This window comes from Brassica napus, chromosome C9 (assembly GCF_020379485.1).
Source record: "Brassica napus cultivar Da-Ae chromosome C9, Da-Ae, whole genome shotgun sequence".
In the NCBI taxonomy this organism is placed as follows: domain Eukaryota; kingdom Viridiplantae; phylum Streptophyta; class Magnoliopsida; order Brassicales; family Brassicaceae; genus Brassica; species Brassica napus.
Window position 1 is genome coordinate 37,003,546 of NC_063452.1, and position 17,604 is coordinate 37,021,149.

Consider the following 17,604-nt stretch of genomic DNA (forward strand, 5'->3'; position numbering starts at 1 on the left):
GATTGAAATGATTGCTGCTAAAAACTGTTAATTATATATATGTATATATGTTAGTCCATGTGTTGAGATTGCGGGGTGCATAGGTATCTGCACTAGGCCGCGGAATTTGCGGGGTACAGAGACGTTTTTACTAGGCCGTGTGATTGCGGGGGCACATGACGTCTGTGCTAGCTACGCCTTGTTTGAGAGATCGCGGGGTACGGAGATATCTGTACTAGGCCGTGTGTTTAGCGGGGTACAAAGACGTTTGTACTAGGCTGCATTGTTTGAGATTGCGGGGTGCAGAGATTTCTGCACTAGGCCGTGGATTTGCGGAGGGTACAGAGTGGACTACTGTACTTACGACGCTTGTAGAATTATATTTATAGATATATATCCTTATGAAGGAAATGCGGTATGATATCATCGCATTGGTTGTAGCATGTCTAGTCCTCTAGACATATGTTGATTGTTTTGTGTGGTGTAATCGACACCGTGTTTGTTTCATGCTAGAGCTAGGCCTACATTTTAGTAGTGCTATGAACTGAGTCAGTGGTTTGCGGATTAGCATCCCATACCTCACTGGGCGATTCCCCTGTCGCTCACCCCTCCTTCTTTCCCCCTTTCAGGTGAGACCGACGAGCAGAAGTGATTATACCGGACCGGTGCTTTTGGGCTTTTACTACTATTGGGCTTTTGGGCATCTATCTTTTTATCGCTTTTATCGTTATCGGGCCTCTAGGCCTTTGGGCTTTTATCGTTTATGTTATTTCGTATTTCGGACTCTCGGTTTATGTCGTACTTTATGTTTCAGATTTTATTTTATATTATGGAATTCAAGCGTGGATGTGGACTTTCAAATATTTATATATGGACATTTCAGATATTTGTACTTATCGAATTATTTTTACTATTTCGAAAGTGACGGGTGTCACATTTTGGTATCAGAGCTATTTACTTATCGTAACATTTTATTATGTAAATCGGGGTGTCACAATTTGGTATCAGAGCTATTTACTTATCGTAACATTTTATTATGTAAATCGGGGTGTCACATTTTGGTATCAGAGCTATTTACTTATCGTAACATTTTATTATGTAAATCGGGGTGTCACATTTTGGTATCAGAGCGGGTTCCGTCCCGGCTCCGACCCGGGATGGCGATTTTGGAGACCTTGGTTTATTCGGTTTAAACGATTTTAGACGATTTCAAAATATTTTCGGGGATTTGGGAACTTTGAAAATAAAAATAAATAGCACCTTTCCGTTCGGTATCACTCCTTCTTAAATGTTGGTAACCACAGATCGGCATAAGTTAACTTTTTCGCTTTTCCTTCAGATGGCGCCCAGGAAGAGAGTTGTTCGTACTCAGACTCCCAGAGTTGCTAGAGAGGCTGAGGATGAGCATGTCCAGCCCGCAGTTCCGCAGCAGGCGGCTACGCCTATTGATCAGGATGCTTTGAGACAGATGGTTCAGGATGCGGCTAGGCAGGCTGCACAGGAGACAGTCCAGCAAGCTGCCCAGGAGGCTGCCCGAATAGCTGCTCAGGAGGTTGCCAGACAGATGCCTGCAGTACAGCAGGGTCCGCAGATTCGCATGCAGCAGGCTCCACCAGTTCAGGTTCAGCATTATCATCAGGTTCCACATCAGCCGGCTCCAGTCCAGCAGTACCCTCAGGTTCCTGTTCAGCCGGTTCCAGGAGTTTTTCAGGTTCCACCACCGCCACCTGCATTCCCAGTTCAGGTGCCCGAGGTTGATGAGACATTTATCAGGGTGTTGGGACAGATGAAGTATGTGAGTTTGGAGCATTTCACTGGAACGACGGAACCTACAGTTGCTCACGATTGGAAGCACAATTTGGATAAGTGTTTGAAGACCATCTCGTGCCCACCAAGGCTCAAGCTAAACATCGCTGAGTTGTATTTGCGCGGAGATGCATCAATCTGGTGGGATGGAGTGAGATTGATGCACCGTGGCGAGCTGACATATGATGATTTTCTTTACGCGTTCAACAAGAAGTATTTTCCGAGGGAAGCTTTGCATGAGAAGAAGAATGATTTCGAGCATTTGAGGCAGGGTGCAAAGTCTGTCAGGGAGTATGAGCGGGAGTTTAACCAGCTCCGCAGATTTGTGGGTAACAACATAGATGAAGAGGATCTGATCAGGAGGTTCTTAGATGGGATGCGAGTAGAGCTTCGTGGTAGGTGCAGTGTGGTTACCTACACCAGTTTGGAGGATCTGGTAGAGAAGGCGGCTGTGCAGGAGAAATGTATGGGTGAGGAGCAGAAGTTCTCCAAAGCAGTTCAGCCTAAGGCAGGAGGGGCTTCGGGGTCGCAGAAGAGGCCTTGGGAGCAGACTGTAGCACCCCGTTGTGGGCGTTGTCGTCGCCAGCATTTTGGAGAGTGTCTCCAGTGCTTTAACTGTGGTCTGGTTGGGCATATCTCGAAGAATTGTAGGAAGCCGCCACGTACTCAGGTTGCAGCGCCAGCAGCAGCAGTAGCACCAGCAGTGGCAGCGAGGAACTGTTACGGCTGCAACCAGCCGGGTCACATCTACAGAGATTGTCCGAGGAGAGGCAATGCAGCGCTTCCACCACCACCGAAGCGTCCAGCCATCGCTCCACGGGTCTTTACAGTTGGAGATCCCCAGGAGTTGAACCGATAGCGGGTATGTGACTTTTTCATACTTGTTGTGTTTGAGTATTTTGGTTTGTGGTTGTCATGTGTAGTTAGCAAAATCTCGTGTAGGATCGGTTTCGGTTGGAGGAAAGTCAGCTCACACTTTATTCGACACGGGAGCCTCTAATAGTTTTGTGAGTCCACGCTTAGCCCAGTCTTGGCCTTTTCGGGGTGTCTTCGAACCGAAGGCTAAGAAGATTCAGACTGCCGGCACGGAAAAGTTGGGAGCAGTCGGCATTCATCGCAATGTACCAGTTATTCTTGGAGGAGTTGAGTTTCTCGGAGATTTGACGGAGCTGGAGATGAGCTGCTACGATGTTATACTTGGAATGGATTGGTTGTCACGACATCAAGTAGTACTGGATTGTCCGAGAGCGAGAGTCCATATCCCCAGAGTAGAAGGGAAGATCATATTCCAAGGGATTCTGACGCACCATGGAATTTCCATTGTCTCCATGTTGCGCGCAGATGAGCTACTGGAGAGAGGAGCAGAAGGATTTTTGGCGACCATTTCGATGGTTAAGGAGGATGGTCAGCAGGAGCTGCATGACATTCCAGTGGTTTCCGAGTACGAAGACGTTTTTGAGGCTTTAAAAGGGCCGCCACCAGCTAGAGCAGACGTTCTTGCGATCGAGGTGGAGCCAGGAGCAACACCAGTTTCACGAGCCCCATACCGCCTTGCACCAGCTGAGATGGCGGAATTGAAGAAACAGTTGGAAGAGCTATCGGATAAGGGATTTATCAGGCCGAGTACTTCACCGTGGGGAGCACCAGTGTTGTTCGTGAAAAAGAAAGATGGGAGTTTCAGACTTTGTATCGACTATAGAGGTCTGAACAAAGTGACCATCAAGAATAAGTATCCGCTTCCGCGTATTGACGAGTTGTTGGACCAGTTGCAGGGAGCTTCTTGGTTCTCTAAGATTGACTTGGCATCGGGATACCACCAGATTGCGATAGCTGATGGAGATGTGCGGAAGACGGCCTTCCGTACACGCTATGGGCATTATGAGTTTGTGGTGATGCCATTTGGATTGACGAACGCACCGGCAGCGTTCATGAAGCTTATGAATGATGTGTTTCGGGAGCACTTGGATAAGTGTGTGATCGTTTTCATCGACGACATTTTGGTTTATTCTCGGAGTAAAGAAGAGCATGCTGAGCATTTGAGGATTGTGCTGGATAAGCTTCGGGAACACCAGTTGTTTGCCAAGCTGAGTAAGTGTAGCTTTTGGCAGAGGAAGATTGGATTTTTGGGCCATGTGATTTCAGAAGTAGGAGTTGCAGTAGATCAGGAGAAGATTACCGCCATTTCAGAGTGGCCGACGCCAAAGAATGCTACGGAGATCCGCAGTTTTCTCGGTTTGGCAGGGTACTACAGGAAGTACGTCAAGAGTTTTGCTAGCATTGCAAAGCCGATGACAAAGCTGACGGGCAAAGACGTCAAGTTTGATTGGTCAAACGATTGCTCGAGGAGTTTCACTGAGTTAAAGCGACAGCTGACCCATGCGCCCGTTTTGGTACTCCCGAGGCCAGGGATACCATATGAGGTTTACACCGATGCTTCAGGCACTGGTTTAGGATGTGTATTGATGCAGGAAGGTCAGGTCATTGCATATGCATCACGTCAGTTGAGGCCTCACGAGGTCAACTATCCTACGCATGATTTAGAGTTAGCAGCAGTTGTATTTGCACTGAAGATCTGGAGATCATATTTATATGGGGAGAAGGTGAAGATCTTCACGGACCATAAGAGTTTGAAATATATCTTCACTCAGGCGGATTTGAATTTGAGGCAGCGTAGGTGGGTCGAGTTGTTAGCAGACTACAACCTGGATATTGCTTATCATCCGGGAAAAGCTAATCAGGTAGCAGATGCCTTGAGCAGGCGCAGGAGCGATGTTTCAGGAACCAAGGAGGTTCAAGAGTTTACTAGGACACTTGCTAGTCTCAGATTGTGTGCCACTACCGTGGAAGGTGAGGCAGTTGGCCTCGAGGCTGTGGAGCAAGCAGATTTGTTATGGAAAGTGCGTAAGACTCAGGATGCTGATGAGGCTTTGTGTAAGCAGATCGAGATTGAGAGTATTGGATATCATACAGCTTCGAGTGGGATGTTCATGTATCGGAACCGGGTTTGTGTGCCTAATGATGAGTTGTTAAAAAAGGAAATCTTGCAGCAGGCACACCACTCGCGTTTCTCTATTCATCCAGGAAACACCAAGATGTACAAGGATCTCAAGCGTTATTATCATTGGCCTGGTATGAAGAGGGATGTTGCTTCATTTATATCGCAGTGTCAGACGTGTCAGATGGTCAAGGCCGAGCATCAGGTGCCTAGCGGGTTATTGCAGAACCTGCCACTGCCAGAGTGGAAATGGGACATGGTAACTATGGATTTTGTGACGGGGTTGCCAACCACCTTAGGTGGAAAGAATGCCATCTGGGTAATCGTGGATAGACTTACCAAGTCAGCCCATTTTCTAGCTATTAAGAAGACGGACAAAGCTGATCAGTTAGCACAGACTTACATCAGCGAGATTGTGAGATTGCATGGAGTTCCTGTCAGCATTGTATCAGATCGAGATACAAAGTTTACGTCCGAATTTTGGAGAGCCTTCCAGAAGGCGCTTGGGACGAAAGTGCATATGAGTACGGCTTATCACCCGCAGACAGACGGTCAGTCAGAGAGGACGATTCAGACTTTGGAGGATATGCTTAGAGCTTGTGTTTTGGATTGGGAAGGGAGTTGGGCAAAGTACCTACCCCTAACAGAGTTCGCCTACAATAATAGTTATCACTCGAGCATTAAGATGGCACCATATGAGGCTCTTTATGGTAGGCCTTGTCGCACACCACTTTGTTGGACCGAAGTGGGGGAGCGACGTGAGATAGAACCTGCAATGGTTCAAGAGACAGTTGAGCAGGTTGAGATGCTTAAGATGCGGCTTAGGGAAGCCCATGACCGTAAGAAGAGTTATGCAGATAAGCGGCGTAAAGATTTGGAGTTCCAGGTTGGCGACCTGGTATACCTGAAAATGAGGACATTTCAGGGAGGATCTAAGACTCGGAAGCTGAAGAAGCTTAAACCGAGATATATGGGACCATATCCCATTTTGGAGCGAATTGGAGCAGTTGCTTACCGATTGGATTTATCCGAAGAGTTATCAGATTTCCATGACGTGTTTCATGTTTCTGTTTTGAGGAAAGTCGTGAGAGAACCGGAGCTCATTTTGCAGCAGCCGCCCAGTGACCTTGGTAGGAATTTGCGTGCGCCGTGTCAGCCAGTAGAACTATTGGATCGCCAAGTGAGAGCAGATGATGGTATGATGACTATGTTGGTCAAAGTTCGTTGGGAGAGAGATGGTATTCAGGAGGAGACTTGGGAGTCCGAGCCCCAGATGAGGATTGATTATCCGGAGCTTTTCCGGGTTGACATTGGGCATGACAACTTATGAATTGAATTCGGGGACGAATTCCTTGTAAGTAGGGGAGAATTGTAATGACCCACCATCTCCACTATCCCCACCATCTCCACCATCCCCACCATCTCCACCATCTCCATTATCTCCACCATCTCCAACTTCTTTAAAGAGAGAGAGAGAGAGAGAGAGAGAAAGAGAGAGAGAGAAAGAGAGAGAGAAAGAGAGAGAAAGCTCACCTGAGCTCGTCGCCGGAGCAACCGTGTGCCGTGATCACGTTCAGCTTGTCACCACCATCATCCGCAACCAAAGGTAATTGAAAACCGCCATGTTTTTGAGTTAAGTTTCGGCCGTTTTAGTAAATCGACCATAACTTCTTAACCATTGCGAATCTAGTGCATCCAAGGCCATCATCGTGTTTCTCTCGTCGAGACGAAGCCGTAGACACCAACCACGCCTCAAACGGAGCCCGGACGAAGCCGTACGCGCCTCCAGAAAACCGTCCTTCGCGCGCGCGTGAAACGCACGCGCCGCCGCCGGAAATCGTCGCCACCGCAGCTCCGCCGCCGGACCACCGTCCGCCGCCGCAGCTCCGCCGTCGCCGCCGGCCAACTTTCCGGTAAGCCGCCGCCGCAGCTCCGCCGTCGCCGCCGGTGACCGACACCGGTGACTCACCGGCGACTCGGTCAACTCGGCCGAGTCAACTCAGTGAGTCAACTCGGTTGACTCGGTTAACCGATTGGTTAGCCGGTTTAAATTGATTTCAATTCGGTTAGGTTAAACCGGTCGGTTAAAATCAATTGGAAATCGGTTAGGATAAACCGGATTAATTAATTTATTAATTAATTAATTAATTAATTAAATAATTGATCTTTGACCAGCGGGTTGACTTTTCCGTAAATACCCGTTTTAAACCGTTCGAAAGGTGTTCTGACTCGAAATTTCGATCTCATTTCAGATTTGGAGTCCCTTTGAGCAGCTGGAGTTCATATATACCACTTCTCTTCATTGCTAAGGTGAGGGCTACTCCGTTAAATCCCGAGCTAGTTTAGTACTACCATTATGGAAAGTTTAGTTTCGAAACATGGATCCGTCTCTTTGAATCGAGTCTGTTTGAGAGTCTTGGTTGTTCGTTATTGATATTGATTGTTAAACCGGAAATATGATAATAGAGGATTCAACGGTTGATTGAAATGATTGCTGCTAAAAACTGTTAATTATATATATGTATATATGTTAGTCCATGTGTTGAGATTGCGGGGTGCATAGGTATCTGCACTAGGCCGCGGAATTTGCGGGGTACAGAGACGTTTGTACTAGGCCGTGTGATTGCGGGGGCACATGACGTCTGTGCTAGCTACGCCTTGTTTGAGAGATCGCGGGGTACGGAGATATCTGTACTAGGCCGTGTGTTTAGCGGGGTACAAAGACGTTTGTACTAGGCTGCATTGTTTGAGATTGCGGGGTGCAGAGATTTCTGCACTAGGCCGTGGATTTGCGGAGGGTACAGAGTGGACTACTGTACTTACGACGCTTGTAGAATTATATTTATAGATATATATCCTTATGAAGGAAATGCGGTATGATATCATCGCATTGGTTGTAGCATGTCTAGTCCTCTAGACATATGTTGATTGTTTTGTGTGGTGTAATCGACACCGTGTTTGTTTCATGCTAGAGCTAGGCCTACATTTTAGTAGTGCTATGAACTGAGTCAGTGGTTTGCGGATTAGCATCCCATACCTCACTGGGCGATTCCCCTGTCGCTCACCCCTCCTTCTTTCCCCCTTTCAGGTGAGACCGACGAGCAGAAGTGATTATACCGGACCGGTGCTTTTGGGCTTTTACTACTATTGGGCTTTTGGGCATCTATCTTTTTATCGCTTTTATCGTTATCGGGCCTCTAGGCCTTTGGGCTTTTATCGTTTATGTTATTTCGTATTTCGGACTCTCGGTTTATGTCGTACTTTATGTTTCAGATTTTATTTTATATTATGGAATTCAAGCGTGGATGTGGACTTTCAAATATTTATATATGGACATTTCAGATATTTGTACTTATCGAATTATTTTTACTATTTCGAAAGTGACGGGTGTCACATTTTGGTATCAGAGCTATTTACTTATCGTAACATTTTATTATGTAAATCGGGGTGTCACAATTTGGTATCAGAGCTATTTACTTATCGTAACATTTTATTATGTAAATCGGGGTGTCACATTTTGGTATCAGAGCTATTTACTTATCGTAACATTTTATTATGTAAATCGGGGTGTCACAGTATAATTAAAAGAAAAAAGATTTCAGTTTCTATATCGACTAGCTAAACAAAAAAAATGATGATAAAATGAATTAGAAAGTTGGGGCAAGTTTACAGACTACTAAACTAAGGGTTTGGCCTTGCGTACATGGCCCATGCTATTGACGAGATCTTTGCGTGTGCACACAGGGAACGTATTGACCTTCTTGAGACCTTTCAATCGCCAAAAAACGTATGGGAAACTCAACTGATCACGCGACGTGTAGCGTACAACTTCATTGAACCAGAGGCACATGAAGAGATTCGTCAATGGAGTGTGTTCCATCACAATCACAGAGGCTTCACACAAAGCTGTAAGTTTAAAAACACAGAACATCCTCAAAAGAGTTTTTAAGAATTTTGTTGCTGCAAACATAGATCGTAATTCGTAAGAAGACATGATGAACTCACCTTTTTTCCCGTTGAATCTTTTATCCTCAGGTAACTTGTCATGCCGGTACTGATTTATCTGCACTTCAACTTCTTCCGGTGTAGCTTTGTGTTTCTTGACGACAGCCTTTGCCTCGTCATATACGCTGCTTCGAGCTCCATGTTCTGAGATCGCAAGCACCGAGTTTGTCCTCCAAAGAAGAGCATCTAATACTCCCAGTGGATCCCTTCTAAACTGGGACTTGGAGTCTACCCAAATCGAGTACTTGGCCTCCGGGAAAAGGCGATGAGACAACATCTAGCAACAACAACATGTAGATTCATTAAAACATACTCATATCATGTGTGTGCTTGAAATTTTTATAAAAGGGAGAGTCAAATTTGGTGACCGCGAACACATCATAAAAAATCCAGTTAAAAATAACTCAACGGTAAAAGAGAAGGACATGTGTGCCTCTCAAGTAAGTACCTTTGGTATTTTTCCATTAAGCCTTTGGTCCACAAAAGGCAGATTCTTTACGACCACAATTCGCCATTTTCCAATGTAACCATTCTCGCCAATCTTATGACCCTCTGCCTCCTGCGTTGCGAGTGTAACATCATCCCAAAATGCAACGTAGCAAACCTGAATCCAAAAACAAATGAAGCAGGAAAAAGAGTAAACAAGTGATCAAAAACAGTTCAAGAGCAGTGGATATGAGAGAGTGACAACACCTTTTGAGTTGATGCCTTAGACATTCCAACAGGTTGGTAAAGGTTATCTCCACCACCAAAGGCACAGGTGGAGACTACTACTTGACAACTTTGCATAAACTTTTTATCCTCATCCTTAATCCTAAACCCTCCATTCTCATTGAAAAACCCACAATGCACCGAAACTGTCTCACTCACCTAATTGCACAAGACAATACTCAGCAATCAAGTACAATGGGGAAACCCAAGTTGTTAGAGTTACCGAGTGATGACCTGAAAACTATTCTCTCTCTCAGCAAAAGTCTGGTTCCCAGTAAATAAATTAAAACGCGTCGTCCCATTCACACGAACAGGAGAGCTTGAATCTGTACCGGTTAGGTACACAAGTTTCTTAACAGGGGAGCTTGAATCTTTACGCTCTAAGATATCAAGATGCTCAAGCTCTTCAGGAGGCAGAAGTTTCAAACAACCTGACACACACAAACCTATCAATGGCAGATTCAAAGATGAATGGTGATGGAGAGAGAGAGAGAGAGCTTACGTTGCCTAACACCACTGATAACCTTTGTAGTAGGATCCAATCTATTCAAATTTCCTTCATTTTTCTTGTTTGGGATCGAATCTGGAGACTTTTTGAGCTTCGCAGATTTGGTGATGATCCTCGTTGATTCGAAGACGAGGACGATCCAGTACCTAAGAAAAAGCCTGAGAAAGTAGCGTGGAAGCTCGGAGGTGGTTCGGTGACCCGGTTTCTTACGTTTTCTACGGGTACGAGCGCGGATCCGGTTCTCGTTGGACTCCTCGTCTGATACTGAGATCGATACACTGTTGTTGGTATTGCTAAACATAGTGGTTTATATGATCTTATACTATATTTACTGGCCGGAAACGGCGATTTCAGAGCATGCTGCGAAGGTGATGCCAGACAATGATGGACACCGCGGAGACGATAATGTGAGATTGGAGATTTTGATTTACAAAATACAAAAAGTGTTATAAATTAATGGGTAATTGCACTAAGCAAGGTAAAAAACTTATTTTATCAGGTATATGGAAAGGAGTTCTGAAATCACTGTGCATTTTCTTAAAATCCAAAATTAGTCCTATAGATAAACTGGTCTAGATTTACTGAGTCATTTATCTTTTTCTTTTCTTTTTTGGTCTAATTCTCTTTTTCTGATCTCTTTTGTTCCTCATTTGGTCGTGAAATTCTTTTTTTTTTTTTTTTTTTTTTTTTTTTTTTGAAATTCTCTGCTTTTTCTCTAGATAAATATTTTTTTCCAGAGATCTCATTCAATCTACCTTAACTTGTTCAATTAGCGCCACAGCTGTCATCTTGTAAGCGCCACAGCTGTCATCTTGTAAGCATTCGTCTCCACCGTCGTGTTCTTGCCTCCACCGCCGTGTTCATGCCCCAGTGTTTCCGTTAGTAAACAGCCTCCACAAGTGATGGTTATTTGGCTTTTGTGATCTTAAGATCTATGCTTTTAGAATTTTGAACACTGCTGATCTATGTATACGAGCTTTGACTACTTTGTTCACCTAATCTAGATTTTTCTTGCTTGAGCTTTACCATGGAACTGCTTCCTTTTAAAAAAAATGTTTGACAATGTACCTAAACGCAATAATTGCTTTCAAACAAGTAACTCTCAATGTTGTAGTAACTTGTTATAAATGTTTTACAAATGAACGTCCCGTTGATTTCATGATTTGATCCCATTTTTCTCCAAAATTATTACCTCTTACATTGTTGTGGAGTTTTATGTAATTTCACGCTCTCTCCTTGCATGATTCTGCAAATAATTTTGAAAAGCAAACATCTACCTAGTTACCACTCTATTTATGTATATTCACCTAAATTGGCCTAAATTAATTTATAATTTTATTATATTGGAAAATTTTAAAAGAAAATTACTAGAACGTTGCAAAAAACTTGGTTTATGACTAGAATGTTTTACATTTTTTAAAAATTACTAAAATGTTTGTATACCCCTAGTAAATTACAATTAAGGCCTTTGGTTAATTGTTTTTATTGTGATTATTTATAATTAAAAATAATTAAGAAAATCCACATCCCTAATAACTAATCCACATCACTAATAACCATCCAACATCACTAAACGACGGAAGAAAAATCAAATGACGTTTTACGTCAACTTCACCGAAAGTGTTCTCTCACTAAACCCTAACCGCTTTCGAAATCATATTCACCACAACTCTTCTCGGCAAGGTTCTTCTTTGAAATCGTCTCCGTTGTCTTCTCTGAAATCGTCCCGTAAGCGTCTTCTCCAGAATCGTCGTCTCCGCAAATCTCTGTTATCGTATGCTCTGGTATATTTCGACGCTTTGCTTTGTGTCCAACCTTAGAACCTCTGGATTCCCTTTATTTCCTCTCATCGACAAGTTCTGGTATCTCTTCTTGGGAATTAGCGTCGGTGAATCTTCGTCTTGTGTTGGAGACTCACTGTATGAGCTGAAGTTATCATCTTCAGATGATGCACCGTCCGAGTCTTTTAACATATTAAATCCGCTTTCGAATTCATCATCTTCTTTGTTTTCTTCACCTACTTCATCTTCTCCGCCTACTTTGGGTTTTTCTCCTTCCACTTTACTTGAGCAGTCATTCTCATTGTCCTCGCGTTCCTCCTCCAAACTGCAGCCATTGTAACTCCCACTGTAGTTTTCGTCTCTGGATTCAACTTATGAAACTTCTGCTTCTGAGTTAAAACTGAAAAACGTTTTACTAGTCTCTCTTGCTCTGTCATTCCGATTCATTTCGTCATCGTTATTCTCCGTAATCTCCACACAGAGATATAGCTTTTCTTTTTTCTTTAGGCTTACAAAACCTGGTGGAGTGTCGTGCGCCATTGTTTTCAAAGCTTTATTCGAGAACATATAGCTAAGCTGAATATGATGCCTCAATTCATTCAATCTGTAATCATCCAGTGCTGACTTTGCGAATTCTTCATGTATTGTTTTCTCATCTAAATGCAGAACTCTACACCCTCTACTGTCGGCGTTGAATACATATATGTTTTTCTTAATCCATTTACTAGAAACAATAATTACTGGATCCATAAGATCTCTGAGAAAGATGAAGAAGATAGATAGATAGATAGATACAGAAGATGAAGAAGAAGATGAACAGACAAACAAACCGAGTTGTAAAGTTCATTGGTAGTGACATGGCAAATCCGAGTTGATGACATGGCAGATGACATTGAAAATCGGTTAGTCAGCCACCAAACGAATATATAACTCAGTCTAGATAAATCAACCCTGATGTACAGTGTAAGTCAGCCGAAACGTGAATATTATTTCAGTAATTAAACTTTTGCTAAAACATCAGCTGTAATTATCATGAAAAACAATAAGTTAGCCGTAGCGTCACATAAATTAGCCGTCAAACGAATGATATTCTAGTAATTAATCTTTCGCTAATAAGTGCCATAATTAAGCTAAGTTTACTGTTAATCTAGCCAGTTACGGATGATTAACTATAACTCAGCCGTAACAACCTCCCATAAGTCGGCTGTAAATTTAATAACTCAGCCAGTCGATATTGATTAACTCAGCCGGGGAAACATAACTCAGCCGTGTCTTAACTACAACTCAGTCGAATTTTCCAGAAATCACAACGTCGATATATAAGTCAGCCGTAACTTGTGTACGTAAGTCAGCCATTTTCCCTTAAATCAGCCAGATTTCTGTAAATTAGCCATTTTCTCTTAAGTCAGCCGCGTTGTTTAATTCAGCCGCAACATAATAATAACTCAGCCGTAACGACATATGTAGCATTTTATGGTTGGCTTAATGAAAACATGGAACCAAATTCCTACGTGGCGCTGGGTTTTTGCTTACGTGGCGTTAAAAAATAATGGCATTTTTGTAAATACGTTTTTTCTCATAACGTAAAAAAGGGGCTTGGTATTAAAAAATTTCAGTAATAAAAAAAAGATTTGTATAGTTCTAGCTTCTGCCCCAAGAACCGAGGATTGTGTTGGTTGTAAGAGATGTGAATCTGCCTGTCCAACGGATTTTTTGAGCGTTCGAGTTTATATATGGCATGAAACAACTCGAAGCATGGGTCTAGCTTATTGATACGTTACCGAAAACCTGATTTGAATAAATTTGGAATACATTTTATTTTTTTTATTGACAAGTACTCGTACTCAAAAAAATTCAATTATATTTTTTTATTTATATATTTTTTTGAGTACGCGTTCTTTGGACCTTGTGTATCTTGTCTTTACCACGAATGATTTTCCTTGGTTAACAATAATTGTTGTTTTTCCAATATCTGCCGGTTCATTAATGTTATTTCTCCCGCATAGGGGAAATAAAGTTAATAAGTGGTATACTATATGCATTTGTATCTTAGAACTTCTTCTAACGACTTACGCTTTTTGTTATAATTTTAAACTGGACGATCCATTAATTCAACTGTCCGAAGATTATAAATGGATCAATTTTTTTGATTTTTATTGGAGACTGGGAATAGATGGACTTTCCATAGGAACAATTTTACTGACCGGATTTATTACTACTTTAGCTACTTTAGCGGCTTTTCCAGTTACTCAGGATTCCCGATTATTCTATATCCTGATGTTAGCAATGTACAGCGGCCAAATAGGATCAATTTCTTCTCGGGATATTTTACTTTTTTTCATCATGTGGGAATTAGAATTAATTCCCGTTTATCTCCTTTTATCCATGTGGGGTGGAAAGAAACGTTTGTATTCAGCTACAAAATTTATTTTATACACTGCAGGAAGTTCTATTTTTTTATTAATAGGAGTTTTAGGTATAAGTTTATATGGTTCGAACGAACCAACATTAAATTTAGAACTATTAGGGAATCAAGCCTATCCGGTCACACTCGAAATACTATTTTATATTGGATTTCTTATTGCTTTTGCCGTCAAATCACCGATTATACCTTTACATACTTGGTTACCTGACACCCACGGCGAGACACATTACAGTACCTGTATGCTTCTCGCTGGAATCTTATTAAAAATGGGAGCATATGGATTGGTTCGAATCAATATGGAATTATTACCTCATGCTCATTCTATGTTTTCTCCTTGGTTGATGGTAGTCGGTACAATCCAAATAATTTATGCAGCTTCAACATCTCCCGGTCAACGTAATTTAAAAAAGAGAATAGCCTATTCTTCTGTATCTCATATGGGTTTTATAATTATAGGTATTGGTTCTATAACGGATCCTGGGCTTAATGGAGCTATTTTACAAATAATCTCTCATGGATTTATTGGCGCTGCACTTTTTTTCTTGGCAGGAACTAGTTATGATAGAATCCGGCTTGTTTATCTTGATGAAATGGGTGGAATGGCTATCTCCATTCCAAAGATATTTACAATGTTCACTATCTTATCAATGGCTTCCCTTGCATTACCGGGTATGAGTGGTTTTGTTGCAGAATTAATCGTTTTTTTTGGAATAATTACCAGCCAAAAATATTTCTTAATTTCAAAAATTTTAATTATTTTTGTAATGGCAATTGGAATGATATTAACTCCTATATATTTATTATCTATGTCACGTCAAATGTTCTATGGATACAAGTTAATTAATGCCAAAAACTTTTCTTTTTTTGATTCTAGACCCCGAGAGTTATTTCTTTCAATCTCTATTCTTCTACCCATAATTGGTATTGGGATTTATCCTGATTTTGTGCTCTCATTAGCAAGTGACAAGGTCGAATCCATTTTATCTAATTATTGTTATGGATAGTTTTCAGGAAATAAAAAAAACATTAAATTGAATTATAATAAAAAGTCTTTGCTTTTTGTATTGTGAGAACCTTTTGAATCATTGTACTACTTGATTCAAAAGGTTCTTGATGATTTACTACTAAAACTAAATTAGATTTCTTAACTTATATGAAGTTATATATAGATGCTATTTTTTTTATTTGGATTCTTTTTTTTGTTAATGTTTTAGTTAATTCGATGTAAATGAACCATAACTATGTAAACCTATTCCTAAAAGATTGACGCCAAAATAGCATATCCAAATTAAAAGAAAACCTAGCGAAGCCACAATTGCTGAATTTATACCTTGAGCATTCCTATTTGTTTTAATATGTAAATAAATTGCGAAGATGGTCCAAGTAATAAATGCCCAGGTTTCTTTCGGATCCCAATTCCAATATGAACCCCATGTTTCATTAGCCCATACAACTCCTGAAAGAATGCCGACGGTTAAAAAGATAAATCCGAGACTAATAATACGAAAACTCCAATAATCTAATTGTTCAATCAATTGATACCTATAATAATTTCTAGAAAAACTAAAATTAATGTTTTGTTGTAGTAAAATAGAATTTCTTTCATTTATGTAGTAAAGTACATCAAAAGAAAATAATTCATTTAATAAATTTTTTTTTTCATATTATTTTTCCAAAAAGTAGATCTGACCTTGCGAAATGTAATGACTAGAAAAGCTATTGATAATAATGATCCGCATAACAGAGCGCCATAGCCTAATATCATCATACTTACGTGCATCATTAACCACTGGGACTGGAGAGCTGGTACTAATATTGCAGACTGAGGCATGTTGTTTAAAAGACCTGAAGTAGCAAAACTCTGAATAAAAATAGCACTTGGCGCAGTTATTGCGTTTAAGTGATTTTTTTTTTTTTATATAGGAAACTATATGAATAATTGCAAAAACCCACGAAAGAAAAATTAATGATTCATATAAATTGCTTAATGGAAAATGTCCTGAATAAATCCAACGCGTAAATAATAATCCTGTTATACCAAAAAACGTAATTACGATTCCTTTATCTGATGAATCAAAAAATCCTATGATTTTATCTAAATTAACTAATAAAGTTAAAAAAATAAATTAGTAGTACAATTGAAACGACCGAAAAAGATATATGAGTTAATATATGCTCTAAAATTGAAAAAATCATAAAAAATTTGTTAAAAATTAATAAATTAATACTAGGTTTTACCCGATTTTAGAAAACAAGTCGGGTATTAATTTGATTATAAAACTTATAATATCTCTTTTATAAGATCTTATGCCGCTACTCGGACTCGATGCTCTAGCACTGCTTCCTAAGATCAGCGTGTCTACCAATTTCACCATAGCGGCAACTTGTTCAAAATAATACTAACAAGCTTTTACTCAATCGTCGAGATTCAAATTTTAAATAAAGAAGCTAATTTAATGGAATTTACAATTGATTTTATTACTAAAAAAATGCTTTTTCTAAAAATTAAAACTTCTCCAAAATTCTTAGAAATTTTAACTAAAATTTGCCTAAGTTGCTCAAGAGAAATGAAAAACAATAATTGTCAAAATATCTATTTTCATGCATCTTTTTATATTGTACAAACATAATATTTTTTGATCACTTAAAAAAAATATCATATATTATTGCTTATTATTATCTAATATTCACTTAATTGTGGATAGATGCTTTTATAACTTTGATTCCAAGTAAAGAACATAAGAATTAAGAGAAATAATAATTCCTAAAGGTATAAAATGAAATTTTTTTGACTTAAATTAATTTAAAGAACCTGTTGATTTCGCTAAAAGATCTTGTATTTCCTAGTTAAGAGGAAATACAAGATCTTTATTTATTTTTTTATTGATGGGGAAAGTAATAACCCCCCCCCCCTTTTTTTTTTACAAAATCAAAAGGAATCTTTCTTATCTTATATATATATATTATCTTTTTTTTTTTTTTTGGTTCCTATTGATTTCTTTAATTTATATGTATTCTAAAAAATTTGTTTTTACGTTAGGCTAATTCTAATGATTCTAGTGTTTTTTATTTATTTTGTTGTACAAAAAAACTTTTTGAATTACCTGTAGAAAGCGATTTCCCTAAGGAAAAAGCTTTCAACGATGTCCAATATCCCTTCCTTTTCCAATTTTTTTTACGAATACGCTTTTTCGAGATAGAAGTACGTTTTTTTGGAACTGCCATTCAAAAATGAAAAAAGTTTTTCAGTGGTATAATTGGATGTCAAAGACATTTATTATTCTATTCTTTCGTACTCCACATTGAGTAATTTTTTCTTTCAAATTTTATTATATATTATTTTTCAAACAAAACAGACATTCAAAATTTTAAAACCCAACTATTTTTTCCCTTT

General features: G+C 40.1%; 1 protein-coding gene across 1 annotated transcript; it reads right to left on the reverse strand.

The window, feature by feature from the left end:
- Window positions 1–8,312: 8,312 nt before the first annotated feature.
- Window positions 8,313–10,545, reverse strand: BNAC09G26830D (probable hexosyltransferase MUCI70). Its single transcript, XM_013806000.3, has 6 exons — window positions 9,999–10,545; window positions 9,731–9,927; window positions 9,479–9,655; window positions 9,234–9,389; window positions 8,786–9,062; window positions 8,313–8,686 (listed from the first exon to the last, which is right to left on the reverse strand). The coding sequence occupies exons 1-6, from the start codon at window positions 10,303–10,305 to the stop codon at window positions 8,457–8,459; spliced, it is 1,344 nt and encodes a 447-aa protein (XP_013661454.1). The 5' UTR covers window positions 10,306–10,545; the 3' UTR covers window positions 8,313–8,456.
- Between the last annotated feature and the right edge of the window lie 7,059 nt (window positions 10,546–17,604).

What these genes read in the sequence shown, in the direction of transcription:
- BNAC09G26830D (XM_013806000.3), bottom strand. Translation starts at nt 10,305, where the DNA reads ATGTTTAGCAATACCAACAACAGTGTATCGATCTCAGTATCAGACGAG. An exon ending in TATCAGTGGTGTTAGGCAAC is followed by an intron (nt 9,928 to 9,998) that starts GTAAGCTCTCTC and finishes TGTGTGTGTCAG; the next exon opens with GTTGTTTGAAACTTCTGCCT. An exon ending in TTAATGGAAAAATACCAAAG is followed by an intron (nt 9,063 to 9,233) that starts GTACTTACTTGA and finishes TGTTGTTGCTAG; the next exon opens with ATGTTGTCTCATCGCCTTTT.